This window comes from Gobius niger, assembly GCF_951799975.1.
Source record: "Gobius niger genome assembly, chromosome: 10".
Classification (NCBI taxonomy): domain Eukaryota; kingdom Metazoa; phylum Chordata; class Actinopteri; order Gobiiformes; family Gobiidae; genus Gobius; species Gobius niger.
This window is the reverse complement of record NC_136861.1, coordinates 2024856-2040619: the sequence shown is the minus strand read 5'-3', so window position 1 is coordinate 2040619 and position 15764 is coordinate 2024856. Positions and strand designations below refer to the sequence as shown.

Here is a 15764-nt window from a genome sequence, read left to right as displayed (position 1 = left end):
TTAATCACCACCAGCACATGCTCCACTGACCAACACAACCTCAAGCCTCTCAAACTCATGCTCTCTATTCCCTTCTTCTTACCGCCCCCTCGGCAGCAGAATCATCATCCCCCCCCTCCTCTTCACCACCAGTGTTTAGGCCCTTTAGGGGAACCTTTTTTCTTATCGTGACTGGTGCCAGTACCTGTCAAAGTCACAGAGTCAACGTTCAATAAGACTTTCAGAAATGTTTTCATTGTTCTTGTCTTTTCATTTAGGCTCAAGTCAGAGGTCACCCACGGATCAAAGGTCACCCACTGGTAGCAAGCCCAAGATCACCCTGGACCCCTACATCCGACTCAAGGCCGACAAGCTGGACCTGGTGAGTCCTGGGCTGATCTTGTGTAAATCATGTGCCATGAGCTCTGTTCACTCCTCGGTGACGACATCACGGACCTGGTGGATGTCCAGTAGGGTTTAGATCGAGGGACAAATTAGCCAGTGTGTCACCTTTATCCTCTGCTATGTCTGCAGGGCAGTGGTCGTCTTGGAGGTGCGTTGGGGTTATGCTCATTTTGGAGCGCATCTCTGTGACCCAGTTCCCGAAAGGGAGGGGATCATGCTCTGCTCCAGTATGGGACATTTTGGTATTCATGGGTCTCAATAATGGGTGGGGGATCAGCAGTTTGCTTTTTTGTTCAGATGATGTAATGCATGTGTGATGGCAACAGGTGAAGTGAAGAAAGAAGTGCCTCATGCAAACAGTGAAGTTGCCTGGCCAGCTATCCACTCCTGCTTTTTGTATAAGTGTGATGGTGGGAGTGTCATGGTCTGGGGCTGAATGGAACCCCCCTCTTTCCTTCCGAAAATGGGCCACAGGGGTGTACTCCAACATGATAATGCACCTCCGTGACGACCACTGCCCTGACCAAGAAGCTGAGGATAAAGGTGTTAGACTGGCCAAGCATATCCCTCGATCTAAACCTTATTTGAGCATCTGTGGGCCATCCCAAAACAGAGGTTGGAGGAGCACAAGGTCTTTGACATCCACCAAGTCTGTGATGTCATCGCCGAGGAGTGGGAGAGCAGTCCAGTGGTCTGTGAAACTGTGAAACTCTGCTGAATTCTATGTCAAAGAGGTTTAAGGCAGAGCTGGAAAACACTGATGGCTACACAGCATATTGACATTCTAAGATATTATTTGGGCATTTCACTGAGGGTGGTGGATAGTGGTGAATAGTAGTGAATAATAGTGGACAGCTGTTAGCATTAGTGAATAGTGGTAAGCAGAAGTGAATTGTGGCGAGCTGTGGTGAATAGTGGTGAGCAGTAGTGCATGTGTTTAGGCCGGGAAACTACCGTATTTTGACCCATTTCGTTTCGTTTTCATTTCGTTTCGTTTATTATGAATATACATCTTGAAGCTTGGTTGAGCTGGTGGGATGTATTACCCGTATTTTCAAATCCAAACCTTGATAGGTATGGAATGAGTGAATAGAGGTGAATAGAGGTGATTAGAGGTTAATCGAGGTGTATTGAGGTGAATAGAGGTTAATAGTGGTGAATAGAGGTGAATGGTGGCGAATAGAGGTTAATAGAGGTCAAGAGAGCTTAATAGAGGTTAATAGAGGTGAAAAGTTGGTGATGAATAGCGGTGAATAGAGGTGAATAGAATGTGAATAGAGGTGAATAGAGGTTAATAGTGGTGAATAGAGGTGAATGGTGGCAAATAGAGGTTAATAGAGGTCAAGAGAGCTTAATAGCGGTTAATAGAGGTGAAAAGTTGGTTAATAGTGGTGAATAGAGGTGAATAGAGGTGAATAGAGGTTAATAGTGGTGAATAGAGGTGAATGGAGGCGAATAGAGGTTAATAGAGGTGAAGAGAGGTTAATAGAGGTGAAAAGTTGGTGAATAGAGGTGAATAGAGGCGAATAGAGGAGAATATAAGCGAATAGAGGCGAATAGAGGTGAATAGAGGCGAATAGAGGCGAATAGAGGCGAATAGAGGTGAATAGCGGTGACGGTGAGTAGTGGTGAATCGCGGTTAGCCCCTGTGAACAACCTGTTTGAGCACACAATGAGGTTTCTGAATGCCTTGCAGGCGCTGACGTTCCTCGGGTTAGAGGTGGCTGAGGAGCAGAGGAAGAAGCTCTTACAAGTCCTGAGTCCGGACCCCCAGGGAACTGTGTCTTACGGAGGTACAGGACCTGCAAGTACAAATACATACACGTGCACACAAGTACATGCACGCACATATGAAGGAACAGCTGCCAAAACAGAGCTGTGAGAACAAATTTACGCTAATCACCTCTTTCAATCAATAAAGTCCGCTTTCATAGTCTCCAACTGTGTGCAAAATGCCATCCTTCTCACGTTGTATGACTTGTTTTAGTCAGGCAGAGCTCTGGTGGGCCGTGAGGAGTCATGTCCTTCAGTAAAGCTTTGCACTTGTTCCTCAGACTTTGTGGAGGCTACGCGGAGCCTTTTCCAGGACAGGCTGGAAGAGCTGGGCATGGGAGCAGGACCTTTCATGTTCTCCTACCACGAAGCAGCCAGTCTGATGGACACGTCAGCCTTCCACTCTCCAGTGAGCACTCGTACTTGCACTCAAATCTGTGTCCTGTTTTACCTGAACTTGTCCTTGACTGAACTTTCTTGTGCAGACATATGAGTCGGAGTTCAGCTGCAGCTCGGAGGAGATGGAGAGCTTCCAGACAGAGGTGCGACAGCTGCACAGCCAGATGAGGCAGCTGAAGGTGCGCCCAGAGCCATAAACCTTATTTTCCAATGGCAAGGTTCACATTAGTCACATTAGTCCATTTGTACTTGGATCTTTGGCAGAGCTCGTTGACGGACATGGAGAACCGTAAGAAGACCCTAGAGGACGAGCTGCAGAAGACGTCCGAGGTAAAGCCCTCAGTGCAGGCTTTTGTTTGATTCAAGTGAACAGTGGTGTTAGTGGTGAGCAGGGGAGCAGCACTGAGTTTCGGTGAACACTAGTGAGTAGAAGTGAGCGGTGATTAGTGGTTTGTGGCATACAGTACAGTATACATATACATCGAAAAATCCCTTTCAGTCTTCATCTGTACTTTGTGGCTGAAGCTTCGTCAGCAATACAAATGCACTCTGACAGACGGGCTGAATAAAGTCAAACTTATTTTTGTTGGAACCTGAGTATGACCGTGTCCCTTGTGTTGCAGAAGGCGTGTGTGACCGTGGAGGAGAACACCCGGCTGCGCTCCCGGCTGCATGCCGTGGAGCAGAGGCAGAGCAGCAGCGCTGAGCAGGACTACGAGGAGGTCATCGGGCTGTTAGAGGCCGAGATCCGAGACCTGAAGGACCAGCTGGCCTCCAAGAGACCGGGAGAGGCAGGCAAGGTGTGCAACGCTACAACAGGCAGCTTTGAAGCGTATTAGTATTGGTAATCTGAAAGAATGAAATCATAATCAAATCATAGCACCGCCACCGTGCCTCGTTTTGGCCAATCAGAGCTCGTCTCAAAACATAACAACTAAAGCAAATCAGTATTTTGTTTGTGTTCCCGTCGCCAAACTTCACAGTAAGAGGTTTGCACAGTAAGAGTTCATTCTGATCTGACCACTCGATAGTCTCCTAGCTTTTCCGGGTCTCATCAAAATGTTGCGCAGCTTTTCTTTCTTTTTTAAATCAACCCTTTAAAAAGTTAAAAAGAGTCTGGTAGAGCATACGAACATGACCATATTTTAGTTCTGGCTCGTTGTGTGTCCTTTGACTCTTGAACAACTCATCTGACACTTCTTTTCTCCCCTCTTGCTGCTATGGTGTGATGATACCTTTTCTCCTTCTGGATTATAGCCCTGATTTTGCTCACTAGAACATTCTCACATGTAGAAGGCCTTCTGTAACTTATGACGATAGTGGAGCTTCGAGAAACTTGGTAACAGGCTCGCAAAGCGCACCAGCTTGAGTTGTTCGGGGACACCACAAATCCATTCAATGTTCACTTTTTCCCCAATTTGGCTCTACCCAAATCTAAAAGCTTCTTGACTGGAGCCTATAGCTTATGACCCGGTGTAACACCTACAAATCTGATGTATGGTTTTTCCTTGCATTGTTGCCGCGTTCTCTTTTGCCATGTTAATGTAATTAAATAAAGCCTGACTTCCTCAGGACGATGTGGTGGAGCTGACCCGGAGGCTCTCGTCCATAGACTGTCAGCTGAGGAGGTCCGAGCTGAGTCGCAGACACCTGGAGCTGTCCAACAGGAAGCTGCTGGGCTTCGCACAGGTACTGAGCTCTGCATGTCAGTCTGGTCATTTTCTGCCTAAAAGTCCCATGATGCACCTTTAAAGAGAGCACAATGGCTATGACAGGTCTCTGTGCGTACGTGTGAGGCCGACAGGTCTCTCTGTGCGTACGTGTGAGGCTGACAGGTCTCTCTGTGTGTACGTGTGAGGCTGACAGGTCTCTCTGTGTGTACATGTGAGGCTGACAGGTCTCTCTGTGCGTACGTGTGAGGCTGACAGGTCTCTCTGTGCGTACGTGTGAGGCTGACAGGTCTCTCTGTGCGTACGTGTGAGGCTGACAGGTCTCTCTGTGTGTACATGTGAGGCTGACAGGTCTCTCTGTGTGTACGTGTGAGGCTGACAGGTCTCTGTGCGTACGTGTGAGGCTGACAGGTCTCTCTGTGTGTACATGTGAGGCTGACAGGTCTTTCTGTGCGTACGTGTGAGGCTGACAGGTCTCTCTGTGTGTACGTGTGAGGTTGACAGGTCTCTCTGTGTGTACGTGTGAGGGTGACAGGTCTCTGTACGTACGTGTGAGGCTGACAGGTCTCTGTGCGTATGTGTGAGACTGACAGGTCTCTCTGTGAGTACATGTGAGGGTGACAGGTCTCTGTACGTACGTGTGAGGGTGACAGGTCTTTGTACGTACATGTGAGGGTGACAGGTCTCTGTACGTACATGTGAGGGTGACAGGTCTCTGTGCGTACGTGTGAGGCTGACAGGTCTCTGTGCGTACGTGTGAGGCTGACAGGTCTCTCTGTGCGTACGTGTGAGGCTGACAGGTCTCTCTGTGCGTACATGTGAGGGTGACAGGTCTCTGTACGTACGTGTGAGGCTGACACGTCTCTCTGCGCGTACGTGTGAGGCTGACAGGTCTCTGTGCGTACATGTCAGGCTGACAGGTCTCTCTGTGCATACATGTGAGGCTGACACGTCTCTCTGTGCGTACATGTGAAGGTGACAGGTCTCTGTGCATACGTGTGAGGCTGACAGGTCTCTGCGCGTACGTGTGAGGCTGACAGGTCTCTGTGCGTACGTGTGAGGCTGACACGTCTCTCTGCGTGTACGTGTGAGGCTGACACGTCTCTCTGCGTGTACGTGTGAGGCTGACAGGTCTCTGTGCATACGTGTGAGGCTGACAGGTCTCTGTGCGTACGTGTGAGGCTGACAGGTCTCTGTGCGTACGTGTGAGGCTGACACGTCTCTCTGCGTGTACGTGTGAGGCTGACAGGTCTCTGTGCATACGTGTGAGGCTGACAGGTCTCTGTGCGTACGTGTGAGGCTGACAGGTCTCTGTGCGTACGTGTGAGGCTGACAGGTCTCTCTGTGCGTACGTGTGAGGCTGACAGGTCTCTGTGCATACGTGTGAGGCTGACAGGTCTCTGCGCGTACGTGTGAGGCTGACAGGTCTCTGTGCGTACGTGTGAGGCTGACACGTCTCTCTGCGTGTACGTGTGAGGCTGACACGTCTCTCTGCGTGTACGTGTGAGGCTGACAGGTCTCTGTGCATACGTGTGAGGCTGACAGGTCTCTGTGCGTACGTGTGAGGCTGACAGGTCTCTGTGCGTATGTGTGAGGCTGACACGTCTCTCTGTGCATACATGTGAGGCTGACAGGTCTCTGTGCGTACGTGTGAGGCTGACAGGTCTCTGTGCATACATGTGAGGCTGACAGGTCTCTGTGCGTACGTGTGAGGCTGACAGTCTGTAGAAAGGTCTTGGTATTGATGAGTGCCTGTGCTGTTTTGCAGAGCGTTCACAAAGTGCTGTCCACTCCCAGCCTGTTGGCCGCAGACGTGGGGTAAGTCTCCGCTCCGTCCTGCCCACACGGCTGTTTGACCGCCTCATGTAACCTCAGGTCATGTGTTGTTTAGCAGCAGCTCGTCCCCCGTGGCTGACTCCCCCGTCTCCCCCCTGGACAACGCCCTGCAGCTGGCTGTGGAGGCCAAGGAGCTGATGGAGGAGCACAAAGGTACTGTGAATACTCGGGTAGTTTGTCCTGGTTTCACAAATCTGGCTTTTTTACAAATACTGTTTTCAATATTTCCTCTGAATCAGTCGATTATAAAATGAGAACAGGTGAGGACTCCTGGTCAAAGTTTAGCCTTTAGTGTAGTCTGGAGCCTGTGTCCTTGGGCTGCAGGGTATAAACAAATCCAATAAATGGATCAAATAAAGAATAAGAGTAAGGTTAGCGCAGCGGTTAGCGCAGCGGTTAGCACAGCGGTTAGCGCAGCGGTTAGCGCAGCAGTTAGCGCAGCAGTTAGCGCTCGTGCTTCGCCGCTAGAAGGTCCAGGTTCGTCCTACCTGGATGGAGCCTTTCTCCCTGTGTCTGCATAGGTTTCCCCTACCATTAAAAACATGTACAATAGGTTAAATCCTCCAGCCAGTGTTTCTGATCATCAGTCTGGTTCCATATCTCAAATTGGGTCTCCGAGCGCCAGCCCACGCTGGAAGCTCCATCCATCCATCCATTTTCTTCCGCTTTATCCGGGGCCGGGTCGCGGGGGCAGCAGTCTCAGCAGAGATGCCCAAACTTCCCGATCCACACACACCTCCTCCAGCTGTTCTGGGGGGACCCCGAGGCGACACCAGGCCAGCTCGGAGACATAGTCCCACCACCGTGTCCTGGGCCTTCCACGAGGCCTTGTCCCACTAGGACATGCCTGGAACACCTCCCGCGGGAGGCGACCAGGAGGCATCCGAAACAGATGCCCGAGCCACCTCAGCTGGCTCCTTTCGACGTGAAGGAGCAGCGACTCTACTCCGAGCTCCTCCCGGGTAACTGAGCTCCTCACCCGATCTCGGAGGGTGCGCCCAGCCACCCTGCGAAGGAAACTCATTTCGGCCGCTTGTATTCGCGATCTTGTCCTTTCGGTCATTACCCAAATCTCATGACCATAGGTGAGGGTGGGAACGTAGATCGATCGGTAAATCGAGAGCTTTGCCCCCCGACTCAGCTCCCTCTTCACCACGACAGACCGATACAGCGACCGCATCACTGCTGACGCCGCACCGATCCGTCTATCGATCTCACGCTCCATCCGTCCCTCACTCGTGAACAAGACCCCGAGATACTTGAACTCCTCCACTTGAGGCAAGGACTCCCCACCGACCCGAAGAGGGGAAGCCACCTTTTTCCGGTGGAGAACCATGGCCTCGGATTTGGAGGTGCTGATCCTCATCCCGGCCGCTACACACTCGGCTGCAAACCGCCCCAGTGCGTGCTGAAGGTCCTGGTTCGTTGAAGCCATCAGAACAACATCGTCCGCAAACAGCAGAGATGAGACTCTGAGGCTCCCAAACCGGACACCCTCCGGCCCCTGGCTGCGCCTAGAAATTCTGTCCATAAAAGTAATGAACAGAACCGGTGACAAAGGGCAGCCCTGGCGGAGACCAACACGCACCGGGAACAGGTCTGACTTACTGCCGGCAATGCGAACCAAGCTCCTGCTGCGGTCATACAGGGAACGGACAGCCCTTAACAGAGGGCCCCGGACCCCATACTCCCGGAGCACCCCCCACAGGGCACCACGAGGGACGCGGTCGAACGCTTTCTCCAGATCCACAAAACACATGTGGACTGGTTGGGCGAACTCCCACGAACCCTCGAGTACCCGATGAAGGGTATAGAGTTGGTCCAGTGTGCCACGACCAGGACGAAAACCGCATTGTTCCTCCTGGATCCGAGGTTCAACTATCGGCCGGATCCTCCTCTCCAGCACCCCGGAATAGACCTTACCGGGGAGGCTAAGGAGGGTGATTCCTCTGTAATTGGAACACACCCTCCGATCCCCCTTTTTAAAGAGAGGGACCACCACCCCGGTCTGCCAATCCAGAGGCACTGTCCCCGACCGCCACGCGATGCTGCAGAGACGTGTCAGCCAAGACAGTCCTACAACATCCAGAGACTTAAGGTACTCAGGGCGAATCTCATCCACCCCCGGAGCCTTGCCACCAAGGAGCTTTCTCACCACCTTGGTGACTTCAGCCCCGGTGATGGGCGAGCCCACCTCCGAGTCCCCAGCCTCTGCTTCCTCATTGGAAGACGTGACGACGGGATTGAGGAGGTCCTCGAAGTACTCCTTCCACCGCCCGACGACATCCCCAGTCGAGGTCAGCAGCCCCCCACCCGCACTGTAAACAGTGTTGGTGAAGCACTGCTTCCCCCTCCTGAGGCGCCGGATGGTTTGCCAGAATCTCTTCGAGGCCGACCGATAGTCTTCCTCCATGGCCTCCCCGAACTCCTCCCAGACCCGAGTTTTAGCCTCCGCGACCGCACAAGCCGCAGCACGCTTGGCCTGCCGGTACCTCTCAGCTGCCTCAGGAGTCCCACAAGCCAACAAGGCCAGGTAGGACTCCTTCTTCAGCTTGACGGCATCCCTTGCTTCCGGGCGCCACCACCGGGTTCGGGGATTGCCGCCGCGACAGGCACCAGAGACCTTACAGCCACAACTACGAGCAGCCGCATCGACAATGGAGGAGGAGAACAGAGTCCACTCTGACTCCATGTCCCCCGCCTCCCCCGGAATCTGGGTGAAGCTCTTCCGGAGGTGGGAGTTGAAGACCCCACTGACAGAGGGATCCGCCAGACGTTCCCAGCAGACCCTCACAACACGTTTGGGCCTGCCAGGTCTGACCGGCTTCCTCCCCTGCCAGCGGATCCAGCTCACCACCAGGTGGTGATCGGTTGACAGCTCAGCCCCTCTCTTCACCCGAGTGTCCGAGACACGCGGCCGGAGGTCAGACGACACAACTACAAAGTCGATCATCGACCTCCTGCCTAGGGTGTCCTGGTGCCACGTGCACTTATGGACACCCTTGTGCTCGAACATGGTGTTCGTTATGGACAAACTGTGACTAGCACAGAAGTCCAACAACAGAACACCACTCGGGTTCAGATCGGGGAGGCCGTTCTTCCCAATCACCCCCTCCCAGGTCTCACTGTCGTTACCCACATGGGCGTTGAAGTCCCCCAGCAGAACAATGGAGTCCCCAGTCGGAGCACTATCTAGTACCCCTCCCAGGGACTCCAAGAAGGCCGGGTACTCTGCACCGATGTTGGGCCCGTAGGCCGAAACAACGGTGAGAGACCTGTCCCCGACCCGAAGGCGTAGGGACGCGACCCTCTCGTCCACCGGGGTGAACTCCAACACGTGGCGGCTGAGCTGGGGGGATATGAGCAAACCCACCCCAGCCCGCCGCCTCTCCCCGCGGGCAACTCCAGAAAAATGGAGAGTCCAGCCTCTCTCCAGGAGTTGGGATCCGGCACCCAAGCTGTGCGTGGAGGTGAGCCCGACTATATCTAGTCGGTATCTCTCCACCTCCCGCACAAGCTCAGGCTCCTTCCCCCCCAGCGAGGTGACGTTCCATGTCCCGAACGCCAGAAGCTGTGCATGCGGACCAGGTCGTCGAGGCACCTGCCTCTGACTGCCACCCAGTCCTCTCCGCACCCGACCCCTACGGATCCCTCTGCGGGTGGTGGGTCCACAGGAGGGCGGGCCCACGTCGTCCCTTCGGGCTGGGCCCGGCCGGGCCCCGTGGGCAGAGACCCGGCCACCAGACGCTCGCGTTCGGGCCCCAACCCCAGGTCTGGCTCCAGGGTGGGGCCCCGGCTGCGCCATGCCGGGCGACGTCACGGTCCTTGTATAGTGTACGTCCATGGGGGTCTTCTGAACTGGAACTGGAAGCTCAATGACAAATTAATAAAGTATACATTACCCTTTACTGAAGTCGGTCATTTTGATTCACCAAAGATCACTAAATCACTAAAGATCCACAGCTGCAATAGATAAATGGAACCAAAACTCTCTCTGAGCCTATAAAACACTACCACTTGAACATATATTGCAAACAGGTCAACAATATCTGTAAAATTAATTTTAAGTAATTAAATATCAATTTTACATGGATATGTCCATGCGTTTTATAGGAGGACCTTTGTCTTACCCAAGTCTATCATTTTGACTAGTAACATGTTAGGCAATGTGACTGTGGTGCGTATAGGTATGCATTTGATGGTGCACGTACCGTGGGTGGTACGTAGTCGGTACGTCTTTAAAGGGTGAAGGGACTACACAGAGTTTTAAAAAATTAGTATTTTCCTCCCCCTACATGCTGAGCCCAGACCTGTTCATCACAACTGCCTCTAAAATCCTGCACTGTCACTCAAAAAGTTGTTACTTCGGTCCGAAGGGCCGTCATGCACAAGCTTAATATAGAAGCTGCAGTTACACGTATGACCAGAGATGGCAGTAGTGAGTATAAAATGACCAACTTACAATAAACAATTGTTTATTGTTTTCTTGGTGTAGAGCAAAGTAAGTGGTTCTGATTAAAACAGAATGTGCTCACAGATTGCTCTAAATTACATCTGTTTAATTCAAAATGTCCAGACTCCACGACCGTTTATTCACTGGGTAAGATTCTGGCTTGGTCTGGGCTCTGGCCTGTCGTTGTGCTGGTCTCTGTGACCCTGTTTATATCACACTCTATCACTCGTATGGGTTTGATAAAAAACTTGGTTTCAATTTTGCCAAGAGAAATGCTTAATTTTGTGTGAAACCCTAACTTGTTTTGAATAGAGACGTCATCACGTCCAGAGGCTGTAGTAGGCAATTGAGAATATGTGTAGAAACCCTTTGGGGGCCCCTGCAGTGTCCTTAGGCCTCCAGGGGGCCTCACTAGAACAAAGGGCTTCAAACTGGTATTGAGTCAGGATCCACCAACATCGACCCAAATAATGTATTTATTTGATTTACTTGTTAAAGGGGCTAGATGCAAGTTGGACATTTTATACTCACTACTGCCACCTCAGGTCATACATGTAACTGCACTTTCTATATTAAGCTTGTGCGTGACGACACTTCGGACCCGAAGTAGCACCTTTCTGAGTGACAGTGCAGGATTTTAGAGGCAGTTGTGGTGAACAGGTCTGAGCTCATTCTACACATTAGGACATGGCTGGAACATGTAGGGGGAGGAAAATACATAACTTAAACATTTTTAAACTCTGAATAGTCCCTTTAAATAAACATTCTAAAAGCCTGAAAAGATGAGAGCTGTGACTTCCTGAGCTGTTTGTGCCTGTATTATGAGACTGTTCTTCACAGGGAGTAAAGCGGAGGATGCGGCCGACGTCAGCATGTGAACCCAGGGCTATGGGAGGCCCGGGACACGCCGGAGAACAGGCACTGGACCCAGGACACACAAAGCACACCCAGCAATAATGGACTCCTCTTCAGACCAGCCCAGACTCACTTTTAATGCCAAAGCCGCTCTCACCAGTGTACAGAGGGTTAGGTTCAGACCCAGAAACTCCCCCTGCTGGACTGCTCGCTCGTGCGCTCAGCTCTGCCAAACAGACGGCTACAGGACCCGCGGGTGCATGGTGCGCTCTGGTGTTTTAGTTGCTCATCCGTCTGCGTACCCCTGCATGTGTATAAGGACAGTCCCCCCGCCCTGTCCCCCTTGTCCCCCCTGTCCCCCCAAAACATCACGGACACAGTCAGCTCACTGCATGGTCCCTCCCACTCGCCCTGCGTTCAAGGGCGGCGCTCGTCTCGTTCCTTTAGAGGCGTCTGTACTTCCACACAGGTCCTGAACTCATCGCATCATCGTGTGGCCTCATGTTTCTTTTACTGTTTTATAATAAACCGAGTCCACGAGTGTCCGCAGTGTCTTTTCACACACATCAGTGTTACTAACCTCACACACCAAGTCACTTGTAGATCATCTCCCAGGAAAAAAATCAGAAACAGTATCAGAAACAAGTACCAAATGAGTTTTGATATCTGTTGGTCACACTAGAGAGCTGAGGTTGATTCAGCTCAAACAAATGATGCAAATGTAAAAGAATTGTCATTAAAACCAGTAAAAGAGATTTCAGTACATTTTTCTTTTGGTGTATGAAGACATCTCAAGACCCTGGAAAAAAGAAACCTCTGCTCACCAACATTGATAAATATAAAGAAAAACATAGACTGCATATACCGTAAATTGTCTAATATAGGCCGGGGCCTTTATTTACTCAAGGGCATCTCGGACCAGGCCTTTATTGGAACCAGGCCACAACTAGAGACAGGCCTTTATTTCTATTTGAGCAAAACGGACGACCAGGAAAATGAAGAAAAACGAGATTTGTGTCCATTTGCACCTAAAATATTAGGTTCATTTATTAATTAACTTTGCAAACCCTCTCCCAGCGGCTGGAACATTGACGCCTTTTATTTTGACGCGACAACAGGAAGCTTGTCTTAAATCCACTGATAGACCTCTCGCTTCTTCGTGACTTTTATTTCCATTTGACAGAACTATAAACAAGTTCAGGAAGACCCTGCATCTCTGAACTGTGTTGTGCTGACAGTGATCACATGACACTGTTGACCAATCAAGACACACGCATTTCCCATGCTCACAAGCAGAGGCCTATCTTTGCTGATCTGGAGTCAGTTCTTCTCCTCCAAAGAGAGAGATTGCACAGGAGTGAGGACAGAGATGCACTGCTGTGTTATAAGACATTACAGACTGGTGTAGTTTTTATTTATTATCATTTATTTATTTATCAGGACAATGTACAGTTACAAAGATGCTTTTTCAAGCTAATTTCCATCTGTGTAGTGAGTCGCTCTTATGACTCATTGTGTGTGAACCTTCAGTCGCGCTATAATCGCACTAAATCCAGTCGTGAAGTGTGAACTCCCCCATTCTTCAGTAACCGAAAAAATGGTGTGGTCTGTGCTGAGCTTTAGGAAAGACATGTCTTTCATTGAGCGACACCTGGCAGACTTCCAATGAAACAGTAATGTACGCCTTTCTATGAAGGACGTAAAGGCACAATATCCCTTTGTGTTGCATTCAAACCCAATGAGGAATCCTGAATATGAATGGAGAAGGCTGCAGAGTCACTTTAAGAACCCAACACACAGTTTTGCAGTAGTTAGACCAAAGATCATATAAAACAGGACATTGGAGAGGACAAGGAGAGCCCGGACACACATGTATCCACCACGCCTGGGTCACCTTCAGCAAGCCCAGATTTGGAGAAATGGACCCCAGTAACACTTTAAACCGAATAAGGCTGACTATTTGACTATTGATATTAAGTCAAAGGTGCATTATGGAACATAGACCTTTTAGTGACGGGGCCTTTGCTTTGCATCACACTCTAAAACTCTCAATCAATAGTGTTTCGTGTTTCTGGTGTACGTTTCTTTCTCCATGGTTACACATTTATTAATTCAGGACTCGCATAGAATTTTCACCAAATAATCATTTTGATGACACCTTTTTACTTTGAGTTAAAATGAAACATCACTGAGAAGTAGCAGTGCTCTACCTCTTTTGGCTCCGCCCCCTCTCCTCTTTAGACATGAACCATCTTAAAGCTGTTACAAAAGCAGCTCAGAGGAACTGTGGAGTCATCTGTATGAAACAGCCGGACCAAGGAGTGGAGAAGACCGCTCCCTAGTGCTCAGGGCATGGTCCTTCATGTTGGCTCCCTGGAAACTACCCGGAGCCGAGACAGAAATACCGTGAAAAGCGAATCCACCGTGATAGTGCGCCCTCTGCTGGTAAAGACGGATATACGACGGTATTTAGCTCATGTTTTACAGTTGTACAGTGTAACTTAGTTTACATGTACTATTATTTGGGTTATTTTATTAAATTAAAACTGTATGTTTTACTCCAGTATTTCATTGTATTTGGTAGGACAGTGCCTTTATTTGTTCAATAAGGGACAGACAATATTTTGGAACAAAATAAAATGTTTATTGTGGTAACAACCCATTGCTGTAATCAGTAAAGAAAGGGTTAATATCATAGGGTTAATAATGTGAGCTTGCAGATGCAATAACAAAGTAAAAAAAAAATACAACTTGTACCTTCAGGGTCTTCCCTGTTTTCTAAATTCAGCAGCATCTTTCTGTCAACTTCACTAAAACAGATCAACACTGATGTCATTAATGTGTAAAAATCAAATGTTGTAATTCTGGGCTAATAATGATAATAATAATAATAATAATAATAATAATAATAATAATAATAATAATAATAATAATAATAATAATAATAATAATATCAAAACTAGTCTGGGATGACATATACATGCAACAATGTGCCATTAATAATGGTGCCATAACTTTTTTTTTTTTTTTATTATATTTGTCCTCGAGCATCAGGATAAAACTCGTTGAGATTAAAAATCTCAAGAGTGTCCAGGCCAAGATTCTTTAAAATTCAAATATGCAATAATTTGCCACAGAAAGTAAAAGGTGCCCTTAATACATCATTATGAATAAATTATATATTTACTTTACAGCAATTGCATTTTTTGGGTAGCACGTAATTGGGATTTTGTATTGTTTTTACTAATTTACAACTAAGCATCTACGATTTCAAAATTGGTTCACAAAAAATCAAAAAATGAAATAACTTGGTTAAAGTCTACTCACGTACGCTGAGTTGATCAAAAATCAATCTTCCCAAGACCTAATACCGTAGTATATCCGTCTCTACCAGGAGAGGGCGCACCATCACGGTGGATTCGCATGGCTCAGCTCTGGGTCTGCAGCTTTCCCCTACTCCAAACTACTGTGTGTGCAAACGATCACATTTGGTGGTCACATATATACAGCGCTTCTCTACCTTTAGCAAACAGCTCACCCATTCACACTCTCTTTCACACACCAGTGTACGCAGACACGGAGGCAAGGGGGGTGAAATGTCTTGCCCCAGGACACAGCAACAGTGTGCACCTGCGGGACTCGAACCCCTCTATCTGCGCCACTGTCACAAATGAGCAAATGATATGGATAAAAACTCACACATCGGTAATAACACTGATAAATATGTGTGGGTTCAGAATCTAAGGGGAAAAAAACTAAGGAGTCACAGCCATGGAAGTTCAGGACTGTGAGGTCATACCACAAAGGATTATGGGATTTCCCGTAATAAACAAGTGGAGATTGTAAAAGGTAACATCCTGGAGTTATTGTTCACATAATACTTGGGCACTACAGCACACTACACTGAAAAGTAGCACACTTGAGCTCAAAAGGACACATGTGAAACCAACAGAGAATTGGCTACATATAAAACAATATGATAATTCAAATTGATTAGAATGTACAAGCATAAACTCAAACGCTGATAGGGAGGCGCTGGGCAGAAGCAGAGTGACAGCAGCTTCATACAGTGCACAATGAGCTTATTTCAAGTCCATACACACAATAAAAAACAGATATGCTGCGTCCGAAATGGTCAAATTGCTAAGAGCTCTTACGCCAAACCGGATGTGCGTCAGTAAAATCCCCACAGACAGGAGGACCGTCGCAAAAAGAGTCCAAATACAATATTTACAGTAATTTAATTCATTATTACTTAGCATGATTACCAGGTTTGTGCTTGTGATCACAAATCTGAACATTTTTCCAGCCATAAAACTGGACAAACGCCCAAAAGGAGGACAGACTTTCTTTGTCCAGATGCAAGGATCAAAACACAGTCACATCTGGGCAGC

General features: G+C 48.9%; 1 protein-coding gene across 3 annotated transcripts in view; it reads left to right on the top strand.

The window, feature by feature from the left end:
- The window catches only part of LOC306968705 (syntaxin-binding protein 4), an 83363-nt gene extending 71640 nt beyond the window's left edge, over positions 1–11723 (top strand). For 2 of the 3 annotated variants that reach the window (XM_079564184.1, XM_079564182.1), the window contains exons 12-21: positions 258–361; positions 2081–2177; positions 2439–2566; positions 2643–2735; positions 2821–2886; positions 3180–3356; positions 4129–4245; positions 5995–6044; positions 6118–6215; positions 11356–11723. In XM_079564184.1, coding sequence (XP_079420310.1) covers positions 258–361; positions 2081–2177; positions 2439–2566; positions 2643–2735; positions 2821–2886; positions 3180–3356; positions 4129–4245; positions 5995–6044; positions 6118–6215; positions 11356–11393 — 968 coding nt within the window. In that variant the 3' untranslated portion in view covers positions 11394–11723. The remainder of the gene's footprint in view (positions 1–257; positions 362–2080; positions 2178–2438; positions 2567–2642; positions 2736–2820; positions 2887–3179; positions 3357–4128; positions 4246–5994; positions 6045–6117; positions 6216–11355) is intronic. The other variant, XM_079564183.1, reaches the window with a different exon arrangement.
- The last annotated feature ends 4041 nt before the right edge of the window (positions 11724–15764 follow it).